Raw genomic sequence first — 21,050 nt, 5'->3', positions numbered from 1 at the left:
CTCTGTGTAAAAAAAAAAAAAAAAAAAAATACCAAAAATGTATATTTTTTTGTTACTTTATGGTTTTTTTACCAAGAAATTTATTGCTGTCACATTGAAGTCCAATAGTCCATTATGTCATAACATTTTGCTGCAACAGTTTCTCTTTGCTGAGATCTATTAGATCGTTGATATTCCCCTGCCTTCCATTGAAACTAAAAAAAGCACAAATTAACTTCTTCCAAGGCCACAGCAGCTGGGGAAAGTGACAGCTGAACATGGAAGTGACATACACATTTCTTTTTTGTGTTCATTCGCTAGAAACAGATGTTCACTGGTCCTTTCTGCTCTCCCCTGCTGACACCAGTAATGCCAGTCATGGATCCACAGGTAGGATGGCGAGGGCAGTCGATCAGGGGCTGGTAATGGCTTCCACATGAAAGCCCCTTGCCCAATCTACAAATTTAAGCACGCTCCAGGATGCTATAGTAGCTGGGAGTGTGTTAAAAATACCTGTATAGCAGCTTTCGTTTATAAACCGTGCCGGTAGATACTTCTGTCTACCTTTGGTCACCTCTCACCATAACCCTTGTTGGATCTCAAGCCCCACACCATAGAATCCATAATTTCCATAGACAAATCCTGAAACCGCTGTATGCAGGTTGGAATTGTTGGTTCTATGAAATGTGGCAGAATCATTTGCATGGCTCTGTCCACTGTTCTGGAATGGGGGAAAATCCTCTTAATTGTTGGTTATGATATGGAGGAACCATATGAATCCCATCTGTTCTAAAAAGGCTTTACTGTGCCAACATAGGAGAGCAAAGATCAATGGCGTTTGCTTTTCCATACATGTAACAGATGATTTCTGATTGGATGGTAACTGCCCTTTGTATGTAAATGTTCTCTTTGCAGCACCTTACTGAATCTGCCTGTTGTTGTTACATTTTCATGGTACTAGTGATGGACTTCAATATGCTGGATGAACGTTACACTTTTCTGCAGATTTCTTTTACTGTTGCTATAGCAGGTTGGAACATGTCAAAGAGACTATGGTTGCTAGGAGGGAAATAGATTTTTCTCCAGTCTGACACTTCCTAAGTGACACCTTTTCTGTTTGTTTTGAACTGTACTGAAAAATCTGACACTTAATATTTAGCTGTGAATTTCAATTAGTTCCTAAAGCAAAACATTTTCATGGCTTAGGATAGCATGGGGAAAGGTTAGTACCTCAGTCTTTGCTGTTAGTATCCCTTGCTGGGGAGATTCCTCCTAACTTCCTGTCTCTGTGACCACCGGCGGCTAGGACAGGAATAAAGAACAAATTACCCCTAATGGGAAACAGGGAGCAATAAGAGCTGACAGTGGTTCTAAGTTTTCGCTAGTGTGCCCAAACCTACAAAAAGATTTTTTTAACGAAGCAGGACTTTATCAAGATGAGCACTCAGGCCTTTTAATCAGTTCATGCTGTTGTACACAGTATGTTTGTAAACTTCAGCTCATCCAAGAAACACTGTCTATGGAGGCAATTCTTTTAAAGTGGTTGTAAAGGTAGAAGGATGTTTACCTGAAAGCGTTGCTAAACCCATTACCCTGCATTCACTATATCTGGTCTCCCCGGACCCTGCATTCACTATATCTGGTCTCCCCGGACCCTGCATTCACTCTATCCGGTCTCCCAGGACCCTGCATTCACTCTATCCGGTCTCCCAGGACCCTGCATTCACTATATCTTGTCTCCCCGGACCCTGCATTCACTATATCCGGTCTCCCCGGACCCTGCATTCACTCTATCCGGTCTCCCAGGACCCTGCATTCACTATATCTGGTCTCCCCGGACCCTGCATTCACTATATCTGCTCTCCCCGGACCCTGCACTCACTATATCTGCTCTCCCCGGACCCTGCACTCACTATATCTGCTCTCCCCGGACCCTGCACTCACTATATCTGCTCTCCCCGGACCCTGCATTCACTCTATCCGGTCTCCCCAGACCCTGCATTCACTCTATCCGGTCTCCCCAGACCCTGCATTCACTCTATCCGGTCTCCCCGGACCCTGCATTCACTCTATCCGGTCTCCCCGGACCCCGCGTTCTCTATATCCGGTCTCCCCGGACCCTGCATTCACTATAGCTGGTCTCCCAGGACTCACTCACTCTATCCGGTCTCCCAGGACCCTGCATTCACTCTATCCGGTCTCCCCGGACCCCGCGTTCTCTATATCCGGTCTCCCCGGACCCTGCATTCACTATATCTGGTCTCCCCGGACCCTGCATTCACTATATCCGGTCTCCCCGGACCCTGCATTCACTATAGCTGGTCTCCCAGGACCCTGCACTCACTATATCCGCTCTCCCCGGACCCCGCGTTCTCTATATCCGGTCTCCCCGGACCCCGCGTTCTCTATATCCGGTCTCCCCGGACCCCGCGTTCTCTATATCCGGTCTCCCCGGACCCCGCGTTCTCTATATCCGGTCTCCCCGGACCCCGCGTTCTCTATATCCGGTCTCCCCGGACCCCGCGTTCTCTATATCCGGTCTCCCCGGACCCCGCGTTCTCTATATCCGGTCTCCCCGGACCCCGCGTTCTCTATATCCGGTCTCCCCGGACCCCGCGTTCATTCTATCCGGTCTCCCCGGACCCCGCGTTCACTCTATCCGGTCTCCCCGGACCCCGCGTTCACTCTATCCGGTCTCCCCGGACCCCGCGTTCACTCTATCCGGTCTCCCCGGACCCCGCGTTCACTCTGTCCGGTCTCCCCGGACCCCGCGTTCTCTATGTCCGGTCTCCCCGGACCCCGCGTTCACTGTGTCCGGTCTCCCCGGACCCCGCGTTCACTATGTCCGGTCTCCCCGGACCCCGCGTTCTGTCCGGTCTCCCCGGACCCCGCGTTCCCCATGTCCGGTCTCCCCGGACCCCGCGTTCCCCATGTCCGGTCTCCCCGGACCCCGCGTTCCCCATGTCCGGTCTCCCCGGACCCCGCGTTCCCCATGTCCGGTCTCCCCGGACCCCGCGTTCCCCATGTCCGGTCTCCCCGGACCCCGCGTTCCCCATGTCCGGTCTCCCCGGACCCCGCGTTCCCCATGTCCGGTCTCCCCGGACCCCGCGTTCCCCATGTCCGGTCTCCCCGGACCCCGCGTTCACCATGTCCGGTCTCCCCGGACCCTGCGTTTTTATCTTTTCTCATCAGCAGTTTATGGCAGTCTTGAGACTTCTGTCAGTCCATCTGAGCACTGATTAAAGCTTGTAGGAGGAGTTTTCATTCTGCTCTGACTGTCCTATGAGGCTGTATAACCCCTGACCCTCTGTCTGCACAGTGCCGACTGACCCTGTGCAGATCACATGCACCCTCCCAAAGGGAAAAAAAACTAGCAATACTCACTAAACTGAGCAAGTGCAAAGCGACTTTTAGAGCTCTGTACTATCAGAAGATGGATTGGAGACAATAGAAGGGGAGGAACAGAGAAGACAGGATCAAACAGCCTTTTAACACAATTCGAAAGACTAACCTCTTAGATTCTGCATTGAATATAACAAACATGCTTTACTGCATCTACAGACTGATTTTACTGTTGAGGGTTTAATAGCACATTAATGCATTTTCTGCATTAAAGTAAATAACTCTGTGTTCTGCTCCTCCTCCAGCCCCCCTAAATAAGTACCTGAGCCCGATCTCAATCCAGTGCTTTCCTCGAGAGCAGCAGCTCTCTCCTCACTGGACAGAGGCAGCAGTGGCAGCCATTGGCTCCTGTTTCTGTCAGTCACAGTAAGTGAGGAGAAAGCGGGGGTTGGGGACAAGCACTGTGTGTGTCATTGTGGCTCGGGATTGATCTCGCACAAGTGCCAGCATATCGGCTTGCTATGGGGGCAGTCGGAAGAGAGGTGGAGCCAGAGGCATCAGCAGGGGACCCCAAAAGAGGCAGATCGGGGCTGATATGTGCAAAACCATTGCATAGAGCGGGTAAGTAGAACATGTTTGTTGTTTTTAAAAAATCCCTTTGCAATCACTTTAAAGTCGCCTTAATTTACGACACACTGCGGCCATCATATGACACTTCTGCCATTTTTCATCTCAGAGGTTGTTTAGGGAGACTAAGACTATGCTGGTGGGGTTCACACTTTTAAAAAATATATTTGAGGCTGCCAGCTCTGTGTGTTTCTGCATGTGAATATTTGCTTCACATTTGTTTTTGCTTTTGCTGGTTCAAATTCCAAATGTGGGTCCTAGTTTACCCCACTGAGAACACAACCCATGTATTTAATAGAGACCAGTGACATCAATGAGAATGCAGATTATCCATTCACTAGAGGCTGGTGACATCACTGAGAATGCAACCTATCCATTCACCAGAGGCTGGTGACATCACGAAGAGTGCAGCCTATCCATTCACCAGAGGCTGGTGACATCACGAAGAGTGCAGCCTATCCATTCACCAGAGGCTGGTGACATCACGAAGAGTGCAGCCTATCCATTCACCAGAGGCTGGTGACATCACGAAGAGTGCAGCCTATCCATTCACCAGAGGCTGGTGACATCACGAAGAGTGCAGCCTGTACATTCACTCAGAGGCTGGTGACATCACGAAGAGTGCAGCCTGTACATTCACCAGAGGCTGGTGACATCACGAAGAGTGCAGCCTGTACATTCACTAATGACATTGTCCCACCCCACCTTACCTCAGATGTCAAGAGCCCCCCACCATCAGAAGTCGAGTCCCCACCCTCCTTTACATCACAGTGCACCCCCCCTCCCTTGTTGCTGCTAGTGGTATAGCTGTGATGCAGAAAGTGCAGGGTCTGGAGGAGCTGGAGTCAGCTGCCAGAGTGCTGAATGCTAAGACTAGGGGAGGCAGAGACGATGGGGGTGCTGTGGCTGCACAGAGAGGTGCAGGATGTGTAAGAGGAGGTCTATCCTCCTCTCTGCTGCCGACTGCTAGATGTTGGGAGGGAGGTGTGCCTCTTTGTGGCTGCACAAAGAAGCGCAGGATCTGGTGGAGGAGTTTTGTCCTCCTATCTGCTGACTGCTAAAATGGGTGTGGAAACAAAGGGGGGTGCCGCAGTTGCAGGAGGGGTGTGAAGGCCACATGAAACATACTGACAGGCTGGATTTGGCCCTTGGGCCTTGTGTTTGACACGTGGACTAGGGCAGTTTTTCAACCCTTTTTTTTTTTTTTTTTTTCCAGTCAAGGCACCGTTTAGAGTTGCCCACAGTCCCAGGGCACACCAGTCTGAGGGCACATTCACACCAAGAGGTGCATCCAAACGTGCATGTTTTTTGTGCGCTCATGCACACTGCATTTTTTGATAAATGGCACCTACACACATTTGCATGAGCATCCCCTTCTAGCACCCCCAAATCCCTCCCACTACAACCCTCCCCCTAAATCTCTCCTCCTAGCCGCGGCACCCCTGAGTTCTTCTTGCGGCACCCCAGTTGAAAACACTGGTCTAGCGGAACAAAAAAGTAAAGTAACATGATCCTCCACCGCCAGACCATGGGGGCTCGCCATCTGCCAGGAGAGCGGAGATTCAGGGAAGTAAAATGGTTTCTCCTCTCCCCTGGACAAAACTAGCTGTTAACCCTTGCATTGTGGGCCCAGCCCCACTGCAAGTGATCTTTTTTTTTCTCTGACTGGAGTTGTGCTTTAAAGCTGAAATTTCCAGTGCCTTGCCTTTTTTTCTACTCAGCCAGATATCCACACATCCACCATACAACATAGCCAGTAGAACATCAGCACTCATTTACTATTTCAGCTTCCTATGTCAGTTGCCTGCCGGTTGAGCAATTGATTAGCATTATTCCAGTAATAAGCCGTGCTGAACAGAATTGGGCAACGAAGAAGCTCCTATATAGGTTGTGTGCTTAGCTGTCTGTTTGGAATTCCACCAAGACTGGATGTTTCTACAGTGAATGGTGACCTGGTTATGTCTGGAATGCTGCAGCTAAATTGATGAAACACCTCGAGTATCCAGCTGTTGAGCAACTAATCAAGATAAACATGGCCGAGATAAATAATTGCTTTGGGTGTTGGTTGAAGTTATTTATCAAGAAGGTGGCACAGGCTGGTCCAGTCTCCAACATGCAGAAAAATGCCCCGCTCGTATTTTGATTTGATAGCAGTAGCTGGTGGACAGCTTGGCGGCATTGTGCAGATGGACGGCGCTGGCACAGAGCACCAGTGTTGCCTGCAATTGGTATGCCAGCCTTCCCCGCGCTGTCCTCCCAGTGGCAGACAAAGGCTCTTTGTGGCTGGAGGATGAGCTGAGAACCATTCCTGGTAGAGGGATTAGCCATCACCTAGCAACGTCATCCTCGTTCACCTTCCCCGCTCACTGCCTGGTCCTCAGCCAGACTTCACTTACGGCTTCATGTGTGGTTTATGAGACCAAGTCTGTCAGTTTTCTGTACACAACGGAAGCTGTAACCCCTCACACCTTCTGGCCACAAGTCATCTCACACTGGTACTTTTCCATCTCTTGTTGGCTTTCAGAATGTCTCCTCTTCAACCAGAGCTGCAGCAGCCTTTTCATCCAAACCAAAGGCAAGAATGTGCGTAGAGCAGTGACCTTAGACACCAGTCACCTTACCTTCCTTCTAGTTTAGAGAAGGCAGAACAGGGAAAGCAAAGCTAAAATGTATCTCGGCACCACCAACTGAAAATGCAATTTAATTCATTTTAATATTCAAAGCACAGCATCTTGGGACACATCACAAGGCCCAGAAGGATGCAGACCATTCACAAGGAGTCACAGCCGGTTTCCCACAGTTAGCATGGAGAGACTGGAAACCCAAAGAACCGGCTAGGGTGAGGGCAAAATTTAAAAAGTCAGCAGTTACAGTATTTGTAATTGGTGACTTTTAATTTTTTTTTTTTTTTTGGGGGGGGGGGGGACTTAAGAACCTCTTTATACTGCCCCGTACTACATCACTGACCTAATATCCAAGTACCGCCCAGCACACACACTCCGCTCCTCACAAGACCTCTTTCTCTCTAGTTCCCTGGTCTCCTCTTCCCATGCCCGCCTCCAGGACTTCTCCAGGGTGTCACCCATCCTCTGGAACTCCCTGCCCCAACCTATCAGATTATCACCTACTCTCCTCTCCTTTAGGCGCACCCTGAAAACCCATCTCTTCAGGGAAGCCTACCCCACCCCCTGCTAACTTGCCGACCTCCTCCACTCTTCCTACCACTCCATCCCCCACAGCTATCTCCTCTTGTGCCACCATCCCCTCCCTCCTAGATTGTAAGCTGGAAAGAGCGGGGCCCTCGATCCCCTCATGTTTTGCATTGTATTGGTATTGTTCTGTCACATGTTATGTCCCCCTTTGTAATGTACAGCGCTGAGCGAACCATTGGCGCTTTATAAATACTGTATTATAATAGCTGACTGAGAAAGTTAAGTTACATGTTCATTTTAAAGATTTATGGATTAGTGCCCATGTGACATCTGACAATACACGGCTTGAATTTCATCCGTTTTCTGCTGTATCAGGCAAAACTGGAAGCATGGGTGGCCCTGTCGGCATCACTTTACTCAGCAAAAGTCAATATAAATCAACTGAGCCAGGTGGAAAATTGTCAGCTTTGGAGTGGAAAAAAAAAAAACCCTTCTGCAGGCTGTAGCTTTCATTGGAGTGGAGTTCTTTCCATTTGAAACTTTACCGCGAGGTGGGGGTTGACGATAGGTATAGGTAGTGATTTGGTTGTCTTGAGGACATGACACTCATTTGCAGTTCAGTCTCAAACTGTGCTACAATATAAAATGTGAGGCTTGGGAAAGTGTCATCAGAACACAGTGGAGATCTTTTTTTTGTCTGCTAAAAGTTCCCTGTACGAGTGGAGCAGTGATTCTGGGATATGAAGTAAAGTTGGCGTTTCCAAAGGGCGTCCTTTTCACATCTTGCAGCATCTGCTTTCTTTGCAGCTCTTAGCATTGTGCCACATTACATCGCAGAGCCCCAAATAAAGTCTGTGCTGGATAACTTTCATTTTGTAGAGACTGGTGTAAAGAGGGGAGCATGTACAGGTGTTGGACAAAATTATGGGGAAAAAACAGGTAAAAGAATAAAATTGTTACCTAATATGGTGTTGGACTGCCTTTGGCATCCAAGACGGCCTGAATTCTTCTGGGAATTGACAAATATAGATCTTCTACATTTAAATCTGGAATCTGATACCACTCTTCATGCAAAATTTGTTCTAGTTCCCGCAGTGATGCCGAAGGCGGAACACGATCCCGAACCTTGTTCTCCACAATTGACCCTAGTGGTTGTATGATATTGAGGTTCCAGGGACGGTGCGAGACTTCCTCTGCATGCTTGTCAGACCACGATTTGACAACACCAGCTGTGGCAATCAGAATATTATCGTCTTGGTGAATGGCGCTGTTTTCGGGAAACAATGTCTGCACCATGGGGTGCGCATAGTCAGCCAAAATGTGTACATAGTCGCTGGCAGTGACTCTACCTTTGAAGGTGATGATGGGGGCTGCAGAATACCAAGATATGGCTGCCCAAACCATGACTGCACCACCACCATGCTTTAATGTTGGCACAAGACAGTCCTGGTTGTACGCTTGGGACAGTGTTTGCCAGGTGAACACATCCAGTGGTTGGGGACAGTGTGAAGCTCCATTCATCGGACCATATTACAGTCTTCCATTGATCGATAGTCCACGATTTATGGGTGTTGCACCCCTCTCTCCTCTTCTGAGCATTAATATCGCTCGCTAGTGGTTTGGCAATTGCAACTCGCCCGTGAATGTATTGTTTATGGAGTTCCTTCCGCACAGTCTATGTGAACACGGGCTTTGGAAGACTGAGATTGAGCTCTGCAGTCACTTTTTCAGCAGTTGTTTTCTTATTCCGGGTCTCTCAATCCTGCGCAATGTCCTTTTTGTCTCTTTTGGTCAGTTGATAATGTCAACCTCACCTATGCTTATCAGATGAGGTTTTCCTGTAAACTGTATATGCCGTCGTAACCTTTTCATACTGGACCTTGTGACACGACAAATAAAGTGGCAACTTCAGTCACAGAGGCACCAGATAAGCGAAACCAACAATTTGCCCTCTTTGAAGCTGAGTAAGCTCTGACATGACTCCAAATTACTAGCAGCACACAGTGAATGACGAAAGTGAGGCTTCCCACCTGTTAGCTAGGTGTCTCATCACACAGCGGAAGCAAAACAATGTTACATCACTTCCGCTTTCAACGCGATACGTCATCACTGTCACACCTGCAAATCATGTAGTGTTTCCATCTTTTTGTCTAACCCCTGTAGCTATATAATGCCAGCATCTATCACTGATTGCAGGGCCTGGTACTGATCAATATCTGGATGGTGAAGAATATCCATTAGCCCAACGTATCATAGGCTATCCATACATGGCTTGAAATATGACCAATTTCTGCTGAATTGGACGAAATTCAAGCCATGGGTTGTCCAGATGGCACCACCTTGCTCAATAAATTGGGTAGAAAAATCAAAGGCGTTGAATAGAAAATGATCTGCCATACAGCAACTGCATCCAATCAGGTGGGTATTCAGACCGCCATGGGTGCTGCATCTGTGTGAATTGCATAGCCAGAAGTGCTTGTTTCCTCCAGCTGTGCTGTTTACCATGGATGGGGGATTTGAGTGATTTCTCTCAGCCTGCAGAACGGAACGGGAGAAATCTACAGATGTATGGCAAGCATATTTAATGCTCTGGCCCAGTCCTGCACTGAGCTTGAATTAAATTTCAGCAGCCTAAGGTGTCCTCGTGAACTTTTCACCATCTTCCAGAGCACCCTGTGTGTCCGAATCCTGAGAGCACTAATATACAAAAATCCGCTTCACACAGGAGGAGTCAAAGGCTGTCCCACTTAGAGAAGGCAGGGAGGGATGGGCTAAACCCTGACTTTGCTTCTTAAGTCAAGTGGTTGCACCATAGATCTAGGTGCTCCCTTGTGTTTTTGTACAAGGTTTTTTGTATCGAAAGGATCACCTTAAATGGTCGTAAATCCTTCCATATACCCAATAAATTGACTGCCCTTGGGTGATACATGGAAATGAAACAAATCTTCCTGCATAAGTTGTACCTGTTTGTCTGCAGTCATCTCTTCTTTACATCCATTCAAAGTATTGAATATTTTTAAGTTTTCTGGGAATTCAGAAAAAAAGGGGGGGGGGGAGCTGAAGGTAAACTCTGCAAAGCTCAGTGAGGAGAGCTCTGAGAGTTGATTGGAGGGAAGAGACACACTCCCCTTCTACACAGCTCACAGGAGCAGAGCTGAGGCTGTCAATCTGTTGGAGGTTCCTCCCCGTTCACCTTTTTTTCTCTTGGTGTCAGGAAAGCTATCACAGAGTGAGGAAAGTACTGCCGATAACCGGCAGCTGTCAATGAGCAGAACGGCACTAATCAGGGCACTGATAATCAGTGCCCAGCAGTGCCACCCACCAGTGCCCATCAGTACCACCCACCAGTGCCCATCTGTGCTTAGCAGTACCACCCAGCAGTTGCGCCCATCAGTGGCGTCAGCCAGTGCTGTTAGTGTCACCTATCAGTGCTGCCTAGCAGTGCCCATCATTGCTGCATATCAGTGCAGCATCATCAGTGCCCACCAGTGCAGACTCATCAACGCTCATCAGTGGAGGAGAAAAATTACCTGTTTGCAAAATTTTATAATAAAAACAAAGAAACTTTTTTTCAACTTTTTTTGCTCTTTTTTTGTTTATAGCGCATAAAATAACCCCAGTGGCGATTAAATACCCCAAAAGGAAAGCTCTATTTGTGTGAAAAAAAATGATAAAATTTCATATGGGTACAGTGTTGCATGACCGCACATTTGTCATTCAAAAGTGCAACAGCGCTGAAAATTGGCCTGGACAGGAAGGGGGTAAAGTGCCCGGTAGGCAAGTGGTTAATAGGAAGTTGGATCATGGCCGCACAAAAAAAATCGGAGGAGGCTGAGAGCAAAAGAAGCAAAATATATATATTCTTTTTTTTTTAACCAATGTTAAATTTCAAATGAACTCTGGAAGGTGAACTCAAAAAAGGCAGAGAGAGGACTGGTTATCAGTATTGCCAGTGGTCTCCCTGCTACTGAACTTCTCCCCATAGCAGACTTACTATACCTTTTCCCACAGGGGTGGACTGACAACTCATGGGGCCCCTGTGTCCTTGCCCAAACTCAGAAAAGCCTATGAAAAAGGTACCAGGGGCATCTCATGGGGCCCCCTACTGACCCCGGGCCCTCGGGCAGTGCCCGAGTTTCCAAATAGTCAGTCCGCCCCTGTTTTCCCACACAGTGGCCCTTTTGCTGGAGGCAGCTTTGCTTCCCCATTTCAGAGTTTCCAAGGAAGAAAAACAGTGAGCGGCACAGCAGTGGTCTCCCCAAATTACACCTCAAATCTCCTGAGACCCGGCAGTCTGGGGCTGCTGTGCCTTAGATCTTGCGCTGCAGATTTACAGCTATAGGGGTGGTCCAGAAGTGCCTAGGCACACTTGCCTAGATATTCACTGCTGTTTTTCAGGAGGATATTCCAAGTAAAAGGAATTTTTTCAGGATACTGCATAGGACATTTAAAGCAGTATTAAACCCCAAGCCAAAAATGTAATATATTGCAATTACCAGTACTTAGATGTGGTGGCTGCATTAGTTGTCTTTGTTTAGGCTTTTTCCTTCTGTTTTCACCTGCTGATCTGGCCAGAAACACACCTCCTGTACTGAAGCGCCCCCACTCAGGATAAAGGAGCACAGGGGGGCACCTTTGAACTGCAGCATTGTCAGTCTGAGGGGAGGGGAGTGGTAGATGTACTAGCAGATTTAGTTACACTAACAAATTGAAGCCCAACTCCAGCCAGTACTTAAAGCAGAACTTCACTCTCTCAATTAACATGGAATATTTCTAGTTCTTATCCTGCCAGCATTAGTAAATAGATAGGAAAGTATATCATATTTACTTGTTTTAAACTTTTTTTTGCATTTCTTCAGTTGCTTCCTGGTTTCCTTGCCTAGGCAAATGTCGTCGTACATCCCAGGAGTATTCAGAATGGGAGGGTTCTCAGCTCAGCCCATAGCCCCTAGATTGTAAGCGCCAAGGAGCAGGGCCCTCGAACCCCTCGTGTATTGAATTGTATTGTTACTGTACTGTCTCGTGTATTGCCTCCCATTATAATGTACAGCGCTGAGCTAAGGGCAGATGGATTCCAGGAAGTAAATGCTACTTGAATCATCTGTCCTTACTCAAGATGGCCACTGCCAGAAAAGCCAGGGGGTGTTTTTCAAAGCGATTTGTCTGCAAAATAAAGCATGCAGACATGTATAAGTGGAGGAGTTCGCTGTGAATATTAAAAGTGAATTGTATATAATTTTTGGTTTGCGGTGCTCGGATGCCGTGCCACTTTAATAAGCATTTACAGCAAACTGTTTTTTTTTTCTTTTTCGGATAAAGGTTTTACATTAATAAATTTAAAGCTGATCATTTATTTCAGCAGTAAATGGTTTCTCATCCCTCTAACTGTTGCATTTGCAAGTTAGCTTGTTCTTTTGAAAAACAGACTTACTGGAAGTATCACCAGGTGAAACTAAAGGAAAGAAAGCCTAAAAGACAAAACTAATGCAGCCATCATGTGAAATGTCCTATTTACTTGTTTTAAACTTTTTTTTTTTTTTTGCATTTCTTCAGTTACTTCCTGGTTTTGGGTTTAATACCGCTTTAACATTTCTGCATGTCAGTCCCTTCTACTGAAGACAGGATATGCTCCCTTTATCCCCTATGGCAGCTCTCGTATATAGCTGAGTGTGATTCCTGTAACAGTTCTGTGTTTACTCTATAGATGTACAGTGTCCTTACCTGATCATGTTTTCTTTTTATTTTGCAGATCGCCTTCTCTCAGCACAGTAACTTTATGGACTTGGTGCAATTCTTTGTGACATTTTTCAGGTATGCCCCAAGCACCTTCGGTCCCCGGAGGGAAATCCCTCTCTGATTGGCAGATGAGATTGATCAGTGGGTGCAGAGACACACTGCCATATTTAGCACCTTGAGGAAGCTTGCCATCATTAAAAAAAAAAAAAAAAAAAAAATGAACATAATATGTCAAGTACTGTAAAATCAGATACTTCTCTGTGACATAATGAGCCAATAAATGCTTTATGAACTGTGAAAAGAAACCTATAGAGCAGATTTTATGGATTTATACCCATGTCAAATTGTAGTGACACAGACACCTGTCCATGGCTGGTGCAGAAATGTTTGCACATGCTTGAGGTGATTGTAGACGTGTTAGTGCACTTGCAACAAAAACAAATGAGTACTGTCTGTGATACTTTGTTTTTAGCACGAGCATCCAAATCTTCAGGACGAGCAGTAATGCTTGAACCCTTGAAGAAGGTGGTAGAACCTGAAAGCTTGTCCTGAAAATTTGGAAGTTCGTGATGGGTTTTTTTTTTTTGTTGTAACCACCTCCCGCCCGCCATTTAGTAATATGACGGATGCAAGGTGGTTCTCTTGTTCTGGGAGCGCGTGGCGATCGGCGGTGCGATGTGTCCCTCGGATACAGTGGATCACCGATCACGGAAAGAGCCCAAGATGTCGGCTCGGTCATGTGATCAGCTGTGTCCAATCACAGCTGATCACATGTAAACAGGGAAATGCTGGTTATCGGCATTTCTCTCCTCTCGAGCTGTCACGCTGACAGAGGAGAGGAGAGCCGGTAATCGGCTTTCCGCGGAGGGAACATTTACACTGATGATCAGTGTGCCCTGATGATCAGTGTAGCCCCAGCAGCGCCACCTGTCAATGCCTTTTGTCAGTGCTCATCAGTGCCAGTGCCCATCAATGCCACATATCAGTGCCCATCTGAGCTGCCTTTCAGTGCCACCTTTCAGTGCCACCTATCAGTGCCAGTCAGTGCCATGTATCATTGCTGCCTTTAAGTGCCCATCAGTGATTCCGGTCAATGCCCATCAGTGCCACCTACCAGTGCCTCCTCATCAGTGTCCATCAGTGCAGCCTATCAGTGCCCATCAGTACAGCCTCATTAGCGCACATCAATGAAGGAGAAAAATCACTTATTTACAACATTTTATAACAAAACTAAAAAAAAACGTTTTTGGTTTTTTTTTCAAAATTTTCAGTGGTTTTTGGTTTGTTTAAGAAAAAATAAAAACCCAGAGGTGATTAAATACCACCAAAATAAAGCTCTGTCACAAAAAAATGATAAAAATTTCATATGGGTACAATGTTGTATGACCGCGCAATTTTCATTCAAAGTGCAACAGCGCTGAGAGCTGGAAATTGGCCTGGGCAGGAAGGGGGTAGAAGTGCCCTGTAGGCGAGGGGTTAATTTGCACACACAGTACTCCATTGTTTGGGGTTTTTTGAAATTGCTTTTTAAGGATTATATTGTTTTATGAACTTGTTTTCCTCCCATTGTTTGCTGCCACCTTGTGGTTAAATACAGGTATTGCAGCATTGTCAATTTTTTTTTTTTTTTTTATAGTGTATGTCTAGACTAGTGTTTCTCAACCTTTTTTTCAGTCAAGGCACCCTTTAAAATTCTGCACAATGCATCGCCTTCTAAAACGTAAAAAATAATAATTTTTTTTTTACTTCTTGTATCAGCATCCACACACATATAAGACACCCAACATTAGAAGTGATTTATTCTTCCAAAGTACAGTGCTACTGCCTAGTAGTCCAGCCTTTCTTCCTCCCCGTTTCTCTCCATGCAGCTAATGTTACCCCGGTGCTGGCAGGGAGGGCGATGTTAAAAAAAAAAGTATTTTGCGTGATTATTTATTTCAGGTACTTATATAGCGCCGTCAATTTCCGCAGCGCTTTACATATATATTGTACATTCACATCAGTCCCTAACCCTCAAGGGGCATACAATCTAAGGTCCCTAACTCACATTCATATACAAGGGCTAATTTAGACAGGATCCAATTAACCTACCAGCATGTCTTTGGAGTGTGAGAGGAAACCGGTGTACCCGGAGGAAACCCACGCAGGCACAGGGAGAACATGCAAACTCCAGGTAGGAGGTGCCATGGCTGGGATTCAAACCAACGACCCGAGTACTGCCAGGCAGAAGTGCTAACCATTTAGCCACATTATATATATATATTATTTATTATTTATTTCAGGTACTTATATAGCGCCGTCAATTTACGCAGCGCTTTACATATATATTGTACATTCACATCAGTCCCTAACCCTCAAGAGGCGTACAATCTAAGGTTGCCCGATGTCTTCCTTTTCAACCATCAGCAGTTAGAGTGCTGGCAGCTGGCCTCCACAGTGCTTAAGGATTTAATGGTGCACAATGAAAACGTGGCTTTGTGTAACAAAAAAGCAGGTTTAATCCACGCCCGGCTTGTACACGATTTTTGGCCCATTAGGCATTTCGCCAAGGCACCCCAGGCACCTTGGTTGGGAAAGGCTGGTCTAGACCAGCCTTTTCCAACCAGAGAGCTTTTTGGTTTCTTCAGGGGTACCTTAGCAAAGTGCCCAAAAAATGTCCACAAGCCAGCAAGTGGATCATGCCTGCGTTTTTGTTCCAGAAAGCCACAGGTTTTTATTGTGCAGCATTACAACCAGCCGCCAGTGTCCTTACAACTGATGACCTAGACCTCCTAGATTGTAAGCTCCAAGGAGCAGGGCCCTCGAACCCCTCGTGTATTGAATTGTATTGTTACTGTATTGTCTCGTGTACTGTCTCCCATTATAATGTACATCTCTGAGCAAACTGTTGGCGCTATATAAATACTGTATAATAATAATAATGACCTCATTGGTTGATAAGAAGCACATCGGGTCAGTACCAGTGGGTATACAAAGGTATATTTGCTTTGTAAGAATAAATCCTCTAATATTGGGTGTCCTATATGTGTGGATGCTGCTGCGTCATGTAAAACAATTAGTTTAGTGTTTACATTTTAGAATAGGGTGCCTTGAGATTGTGCAGAATGTTAAAGGGTGCTGCAACTGAAAAAAGGATGAGAAATACTTGTCTAGACAAACATTGTTTCTCAATTCCTATTGGGACCGCTGGTGGGGGACCTCAGCAAGGGAGGATTGGGCCTGCTCTGTGCAAAACCATTGCACAGAGCAGGCTCCCCACCTTCCCTTGTGGCCACTTAATATGGGGGCACTCATGTAGGCTCCAACCTGAGCCCAGGCTCTGTGTCCATTGACACACACAGCATGGCATGGCCCCACCCCTGTTGTCTCCTCACAGGCTGTGATTAACAGAAGCTTCCTCCATGTCCAGTGAGGAGGGAGCCGCTACTCTCACGCACAGCGCTGGATCGAGATCAGGCCCAGGCAAGTATTTAGGGGAGCTTGGATGAGATCTGGTCACCAAAGGTTTTTTACTTTCATGCTGTGAATTCATGAAGGTAAAAAACCTCCGGGCTTTACAACCACTTTAAAAAAGAATACGTCAAGGTTTTTTGGAGGTTTTTTTGTCTTTCCCACCTTTTGGAAATTTCTCCTCGCTTCCTGTCCTGGGGACTGTTGTAAAATTTTGTATTTCCTATCACTTTCTGTGCTAGAGACGCTGATTACCAACAAATACCTTGATGTTGGATTGCTGCACTGTATACTGGGTGAAAGCACATGCAAATGCAGAAGCAAACATTGCTGCAGTCAGACATACGCATCAGTGGTGACCACATTGACCTGAAATCCAGGTTTCTGAAGCCCTAATTATTGCTAAAAGTGAACCAAGATATGTATTAAGAGCTTTTTATTTTTTTTTATGTTGCAGTTGTTTCCTCTCCTTGCTTCTTGTTGCTGCTGTGGTCTGGAAAATTAAACAGAGCTGCTGGGCATCCAGGAGAAGAGAGGTAAGCGTTTTTCGTGGGGAATCTCAAATAATTGTACTTTTAAATTATAATGCAGTTCAGACTTTTTTTTTTTTTTGGTGTGTATGCCCTGTCTTTGTATTTTGCACCGATCTCTGTTATTATAGTTTAATTGCTAACAAAAATCAGTCTGCAGTCAACATGATTGCATTTGCTTAAATTATGTTTGTGCTTTGCCGGTATATACCAATATTACAGTGTTTATATTTTTTTGCAATTTTTTTTTTTTTTAAGAAGAGGGGTCATAATCAATTATGGCTTTCCCTTGCTTTCCTGCTGGCAGGTAGATACCTGCCACTTACAAATATTGGGCAACGGCTGACAATCTTCCTGTCTACCCACAATGCAGTGTTCCTAAATGGACAATTCCTAGGCCTGTGCGCTGTGTACTGTCACTTGGGGGCAGGGACAGATTATAGCATCAAGTCTCTGCTTGCTTAGATAGTCAGCATTAACCAATAAGCTGTTAGCCTGCCAGGGGACTAGGGAAAATGGAGCAGGTACAGTTGTGCTCAAACGTTTGCATCCCCTGGCAGAAGTTGTGAAATTTTGGCATGGATATTGAAAATATGACTGATCATGCCAAAGAATGTTCTTTCATTGAAGGATAATGATCATATGAAGCCATTTATTATCAAATAGTTGGCTCCTTTTTAAATCATAATGATAACCAAAATCACCGAAATGGCCATGATGAAAAGTTTCCCTCCCCTGGAATATCTGGCCTTGGTACAGACACACAAGGTGACACACACGGGTTAATGTCCCACATCTGTGGCTTTTTAAATTGCATTTAGTGTCAGTGTATAAATAGTCAATGAGTTTGTTAGCTCTTATGTGGAAGCACTGACTAGGCTAGATACTGAGCCATGGGGATCAGAAAAGAACTGTCAAAAGTCCTGCGTAACAAGGTAATGGAACTTTATAAAGATGGAAAAGGACATAAAAAGATGTCCAAAGCCTTGAATATGCCAATCAGTACTGTTAACCTATTAAGAAGTGGAAAGTTCGGGGATCTCTTGATACCAAGCCAAGGTTATGTAGACCAAGAAATATTATAGTCATAACTGACAGAAGAATTGTCTGGGATACAAAGAAAAACCCACAGGAAACCTCAAAAGATATACAGGCTGCTCTGGAAAAAGATGTATGTACGAAGGCATATCAAAGACAAATTAAACCGTGGGCTGAATTGAGAGAATTAAATCTATAAGGGGGGCGCATCTTGCCTACTGTTGACCAAATTATGTTTTTATTATCAGCTGCACCAACCTTATTCCAGAAAATAGATTATGGTACTATAAAACTTAAAGCGAAACTGAACTCCACCTGACTTAATCGGAGTCCACCCCATATGAATACGTTTTGTTTTGTTTTTTGCATATGTGCCCCTGTTATGGAGATTCGCCCTCTCTATTTGAATTGTGTACCATTATCAGTGAAAGTAAAAGAGAGCCCAAATTTTGGGTTGTGCCCAGAAACGTAATAGCGGGGAAATCTTCCAATGAGAATACTACTAGTTCTGATGACACACCCAGATTCTCTCACTTTGGATGTATTTTCTCTCACTTCCTGTTTTGGCTATGGGACAGGAAGTGAAGGGAAATCCCCACAGTGGGACACAGATGGCAAAAAAAAAGACCCTCTCTTACTCTCTCCAAAATGATGAAAAAAAGGTTTTTCCTACAGTTCTACTTTAACAGTATCCTTCACTGGATATGCCTTAAAGCACAACGTTACCCATACCAACTTGGTAATGATAGTTCTTTAGCAAGGAACATACATTCCACATTAATAATTATGCTACCAAAATTACTGTGTGCTGTAAATGGCCTCCAGCATTGTTCCTGCTTCTTCTTGCTGGAGGCTGCCATCTTGCTGAAGCCCAGAGCCCCTGAGCAGCAGTAGATCTTTAAGCTGTCAGCAGATTGACCTCTACAAACTCAGCACCGTGCCTAAAAATAGAGAGCAACTGAGCATGTGCAGAGCAGGGTGAGACAGCATATTACTGTATTTTAACCGTAATAGGCACTTATTTTCAATGTTTTACATAGATATCGCTGCAAAAGGGGCCAGCCTGAAGTGATCTAGCAGGACTTAATTTTCTAACTAAAGTTTCACTTTAACTCTTTAACATTTGGAGAATAGGTGTGACAAGTATCCATAAACGTTAGGCCATATTGTTTATCTAGGATGCTCCCTAGGCACAAGTGAACCTAGCTGAGATCAGTCACATGTATTCTCAGTGTCTATACTGTACCAATATAAAAATGTTAGGTTATAGACATGTCAGGTTCATTCTAAAACCCCAGGTGCTGCCATAGTTATTTGACCAGAGAAATGTTTCGGTCTATGCAGAGCACAGTGGCTAAATGATCAGCACTTCTGCCTGGCAGTACTCGGGTCGTTGGTTCGAATCCCAACCACAGCACCACCTGGAGTTTGCATGTTCTCCCTGTGCCTGCGTGGGTTTTCTCCGGGTACTCCGGTTTCCTCCCACACTCCAAAGACATGCTGGTAGGTGAATTGGCTCCTGTCTAAATTGTCCCTAGTATGTGTATGTATGAATGTGAGTTAGGGACCTTAGATTGTACACCCCTTGTGGGTTAGGGATAATGTGAATGTACAATATATATGTAAGCACGCTCTCCCTCTTGCGTGCGCTCCCTCTTGCGTGCGCTCCCTCTTGCGTGCGCTCCCTCTTGCGTGCGCTCCCTCTTGCGTGCGCTCCCTCTTGCGTGCGCTCCCGCTCCCTCTTGCGTGCGCTCCCGCTCCCTCTTGCATGCGCTCCCTCTCCCTCTTGCATGCGCTCCCTCTCCCTCTTGCATGCGCTCCCTCTCCCTCTTGCATGCGCTCCCTCTTGCGTGCGCTCCCGCTCCCTCTTGCGCGCGCTCCCGCTCCCTCTTGCGCGCGCTCCCTCTCTCTTGCGCACGTGCTTTCTCTTTCTTGCGCTCTCACTCCGTCTCTCTCCCCCGCGCTCCCTCTCTCTCCCCCGCGCTCCCTCTCTCTCCCCCGCGCTCCCTCTCTCTCCCCCGCGCTCCCTCTCTCTCCCCCGCGCTCCCTCTCTCTCCCCCGCGCTCCCTCTCTCTCCCCCGCGCTCCCTCTCTCCCCCGCGCTCCCTCTCTCTCCCCCGCGCTCCCTCTCTCTCCCCCGCGCTCCCTTTCTCTCCTCCGCGCTCCTTCTCTCTCCCGCTCTCTCTCTCTCCCGCTCTCTCTCTCTCCCGCGCTCCCTCTCTCTTCCGCGCTCCCTCTCTCTTCCGCGCTCCCTCTCTCTTCCGCGCTCCCTCTCTCTTCCGCGCTCCCTCTCTCTTGCGCTCTCTCTCTCTCGCGCTCTCTCGCTATATCTATCTATATATATATATATTCTGACTGCCTTGCCACAGTCATGTGCTGCTTTTGGGAAGGTTGTCCTTGGTGTGTCAGCCGTGATATTTCCAGCTAATAAGATTTGTTACGTTTGTGTCCTGAGGCTGTCCATCAGCAATTTTTTTCCCCCCACACATTTTACTACTCCACATCGAGGGTCTCTTTCACTTTCTCAGGGCTTTCTGCATTCTTTACAATGTCTGTTCTCAGATCTGTCACACGGGCCTTGTTACTGCCTGGATATCGGGTCGCTTGCTGTGTGCTGCAGTGTGCGTGCTGGAGGCAAACTTTCTTGTACTCCCACTGCACCTCTGAGTGTTCTTTACAACCCTCTGGATTGGACTCCGCATGTACGCAGGCAGTTACAGATGGCCGCAGCACCATCCACCTGTCTATTTTATATACCGCAATGGACATACCACTAGGATCCCTCCTTGTGGCACGAGCTTGTGTTTTTAATATTTTTGTTATTAAAGTGGAACTTCAGTTTCTTAATCAACATTTGCTTTTTTTAATCTTAATATTGCAAGCATTCGTAAATAGGAAGGGATATTATATTTTCTTGTTTAAAACTTTTTTTTTTTTTTTACATTTCTTCGGTTACTTCCTGGTTTTCATGCCTAGGCAAATGGTGTCATACGTCCCACGATCCTCAGGAGGGGAGGAGGTTTTTTTTCTCAGCTAAGCCTATGTCTGAGCTAAGGGCAGATGGATTCCAGGATTTAAATGCTACTTGAATCATCTGCCCTTACTCAAGATGGCCATGGGGGGGGGGGATATTGTGGATCTCAGATGCAGTGTAGTTCCACTTCTAAACTTGGTCGTCACAATGTCTAACATGCAGA

At 46.3% G+C, this 21,050-nt stretch overlaps 1 protein-coding gene across 1 annotated transcript in view; it reads left to right on the top strand.

Moving 5' to 3' along the window:
* ATRN (attractin) overlaps window positions 1–21,050 on the top strand; it is a gene marked incomplete at its 5' end in the record, with an annotated part of 270,653 nt that overhangs the window by 160,786 nt on the left and 88,817 nt on the right. Inside the window, 2 exons of the mRNA XM_089653376.1 lie at window positions 12,850–12,911; window positions 16,744–16,822. Of these exons, the coding sequence (XP_089509502.1) occupies window positions 12,850–12,911; window positions 16,744–16,822 (141 nt within the window). The remainder of the gene's footprint in view (window positions 1–12,849; window positions 12,912–16,743; window positions 16,823–21,050) is intronic.

Source organism: Staurois parvus, unplaced genomic scaffold (assembly GCF_062004578.1).
Source record: "Staurois parvus isolate SC_StPar_1 unplaced genomic scaffold, SC_StPar_1.0 ptg000708l, whole genome shotgun sequence".
Classification (NCBI taxonomy): Eukaryota; Metazoa; Chordata; class Amphibia; order Anura; family Ranidae; genus Staurois; species Staurois parvus.
This window is presented reverse-complemented; position numbering and strand designations above follow the sequence as displayed.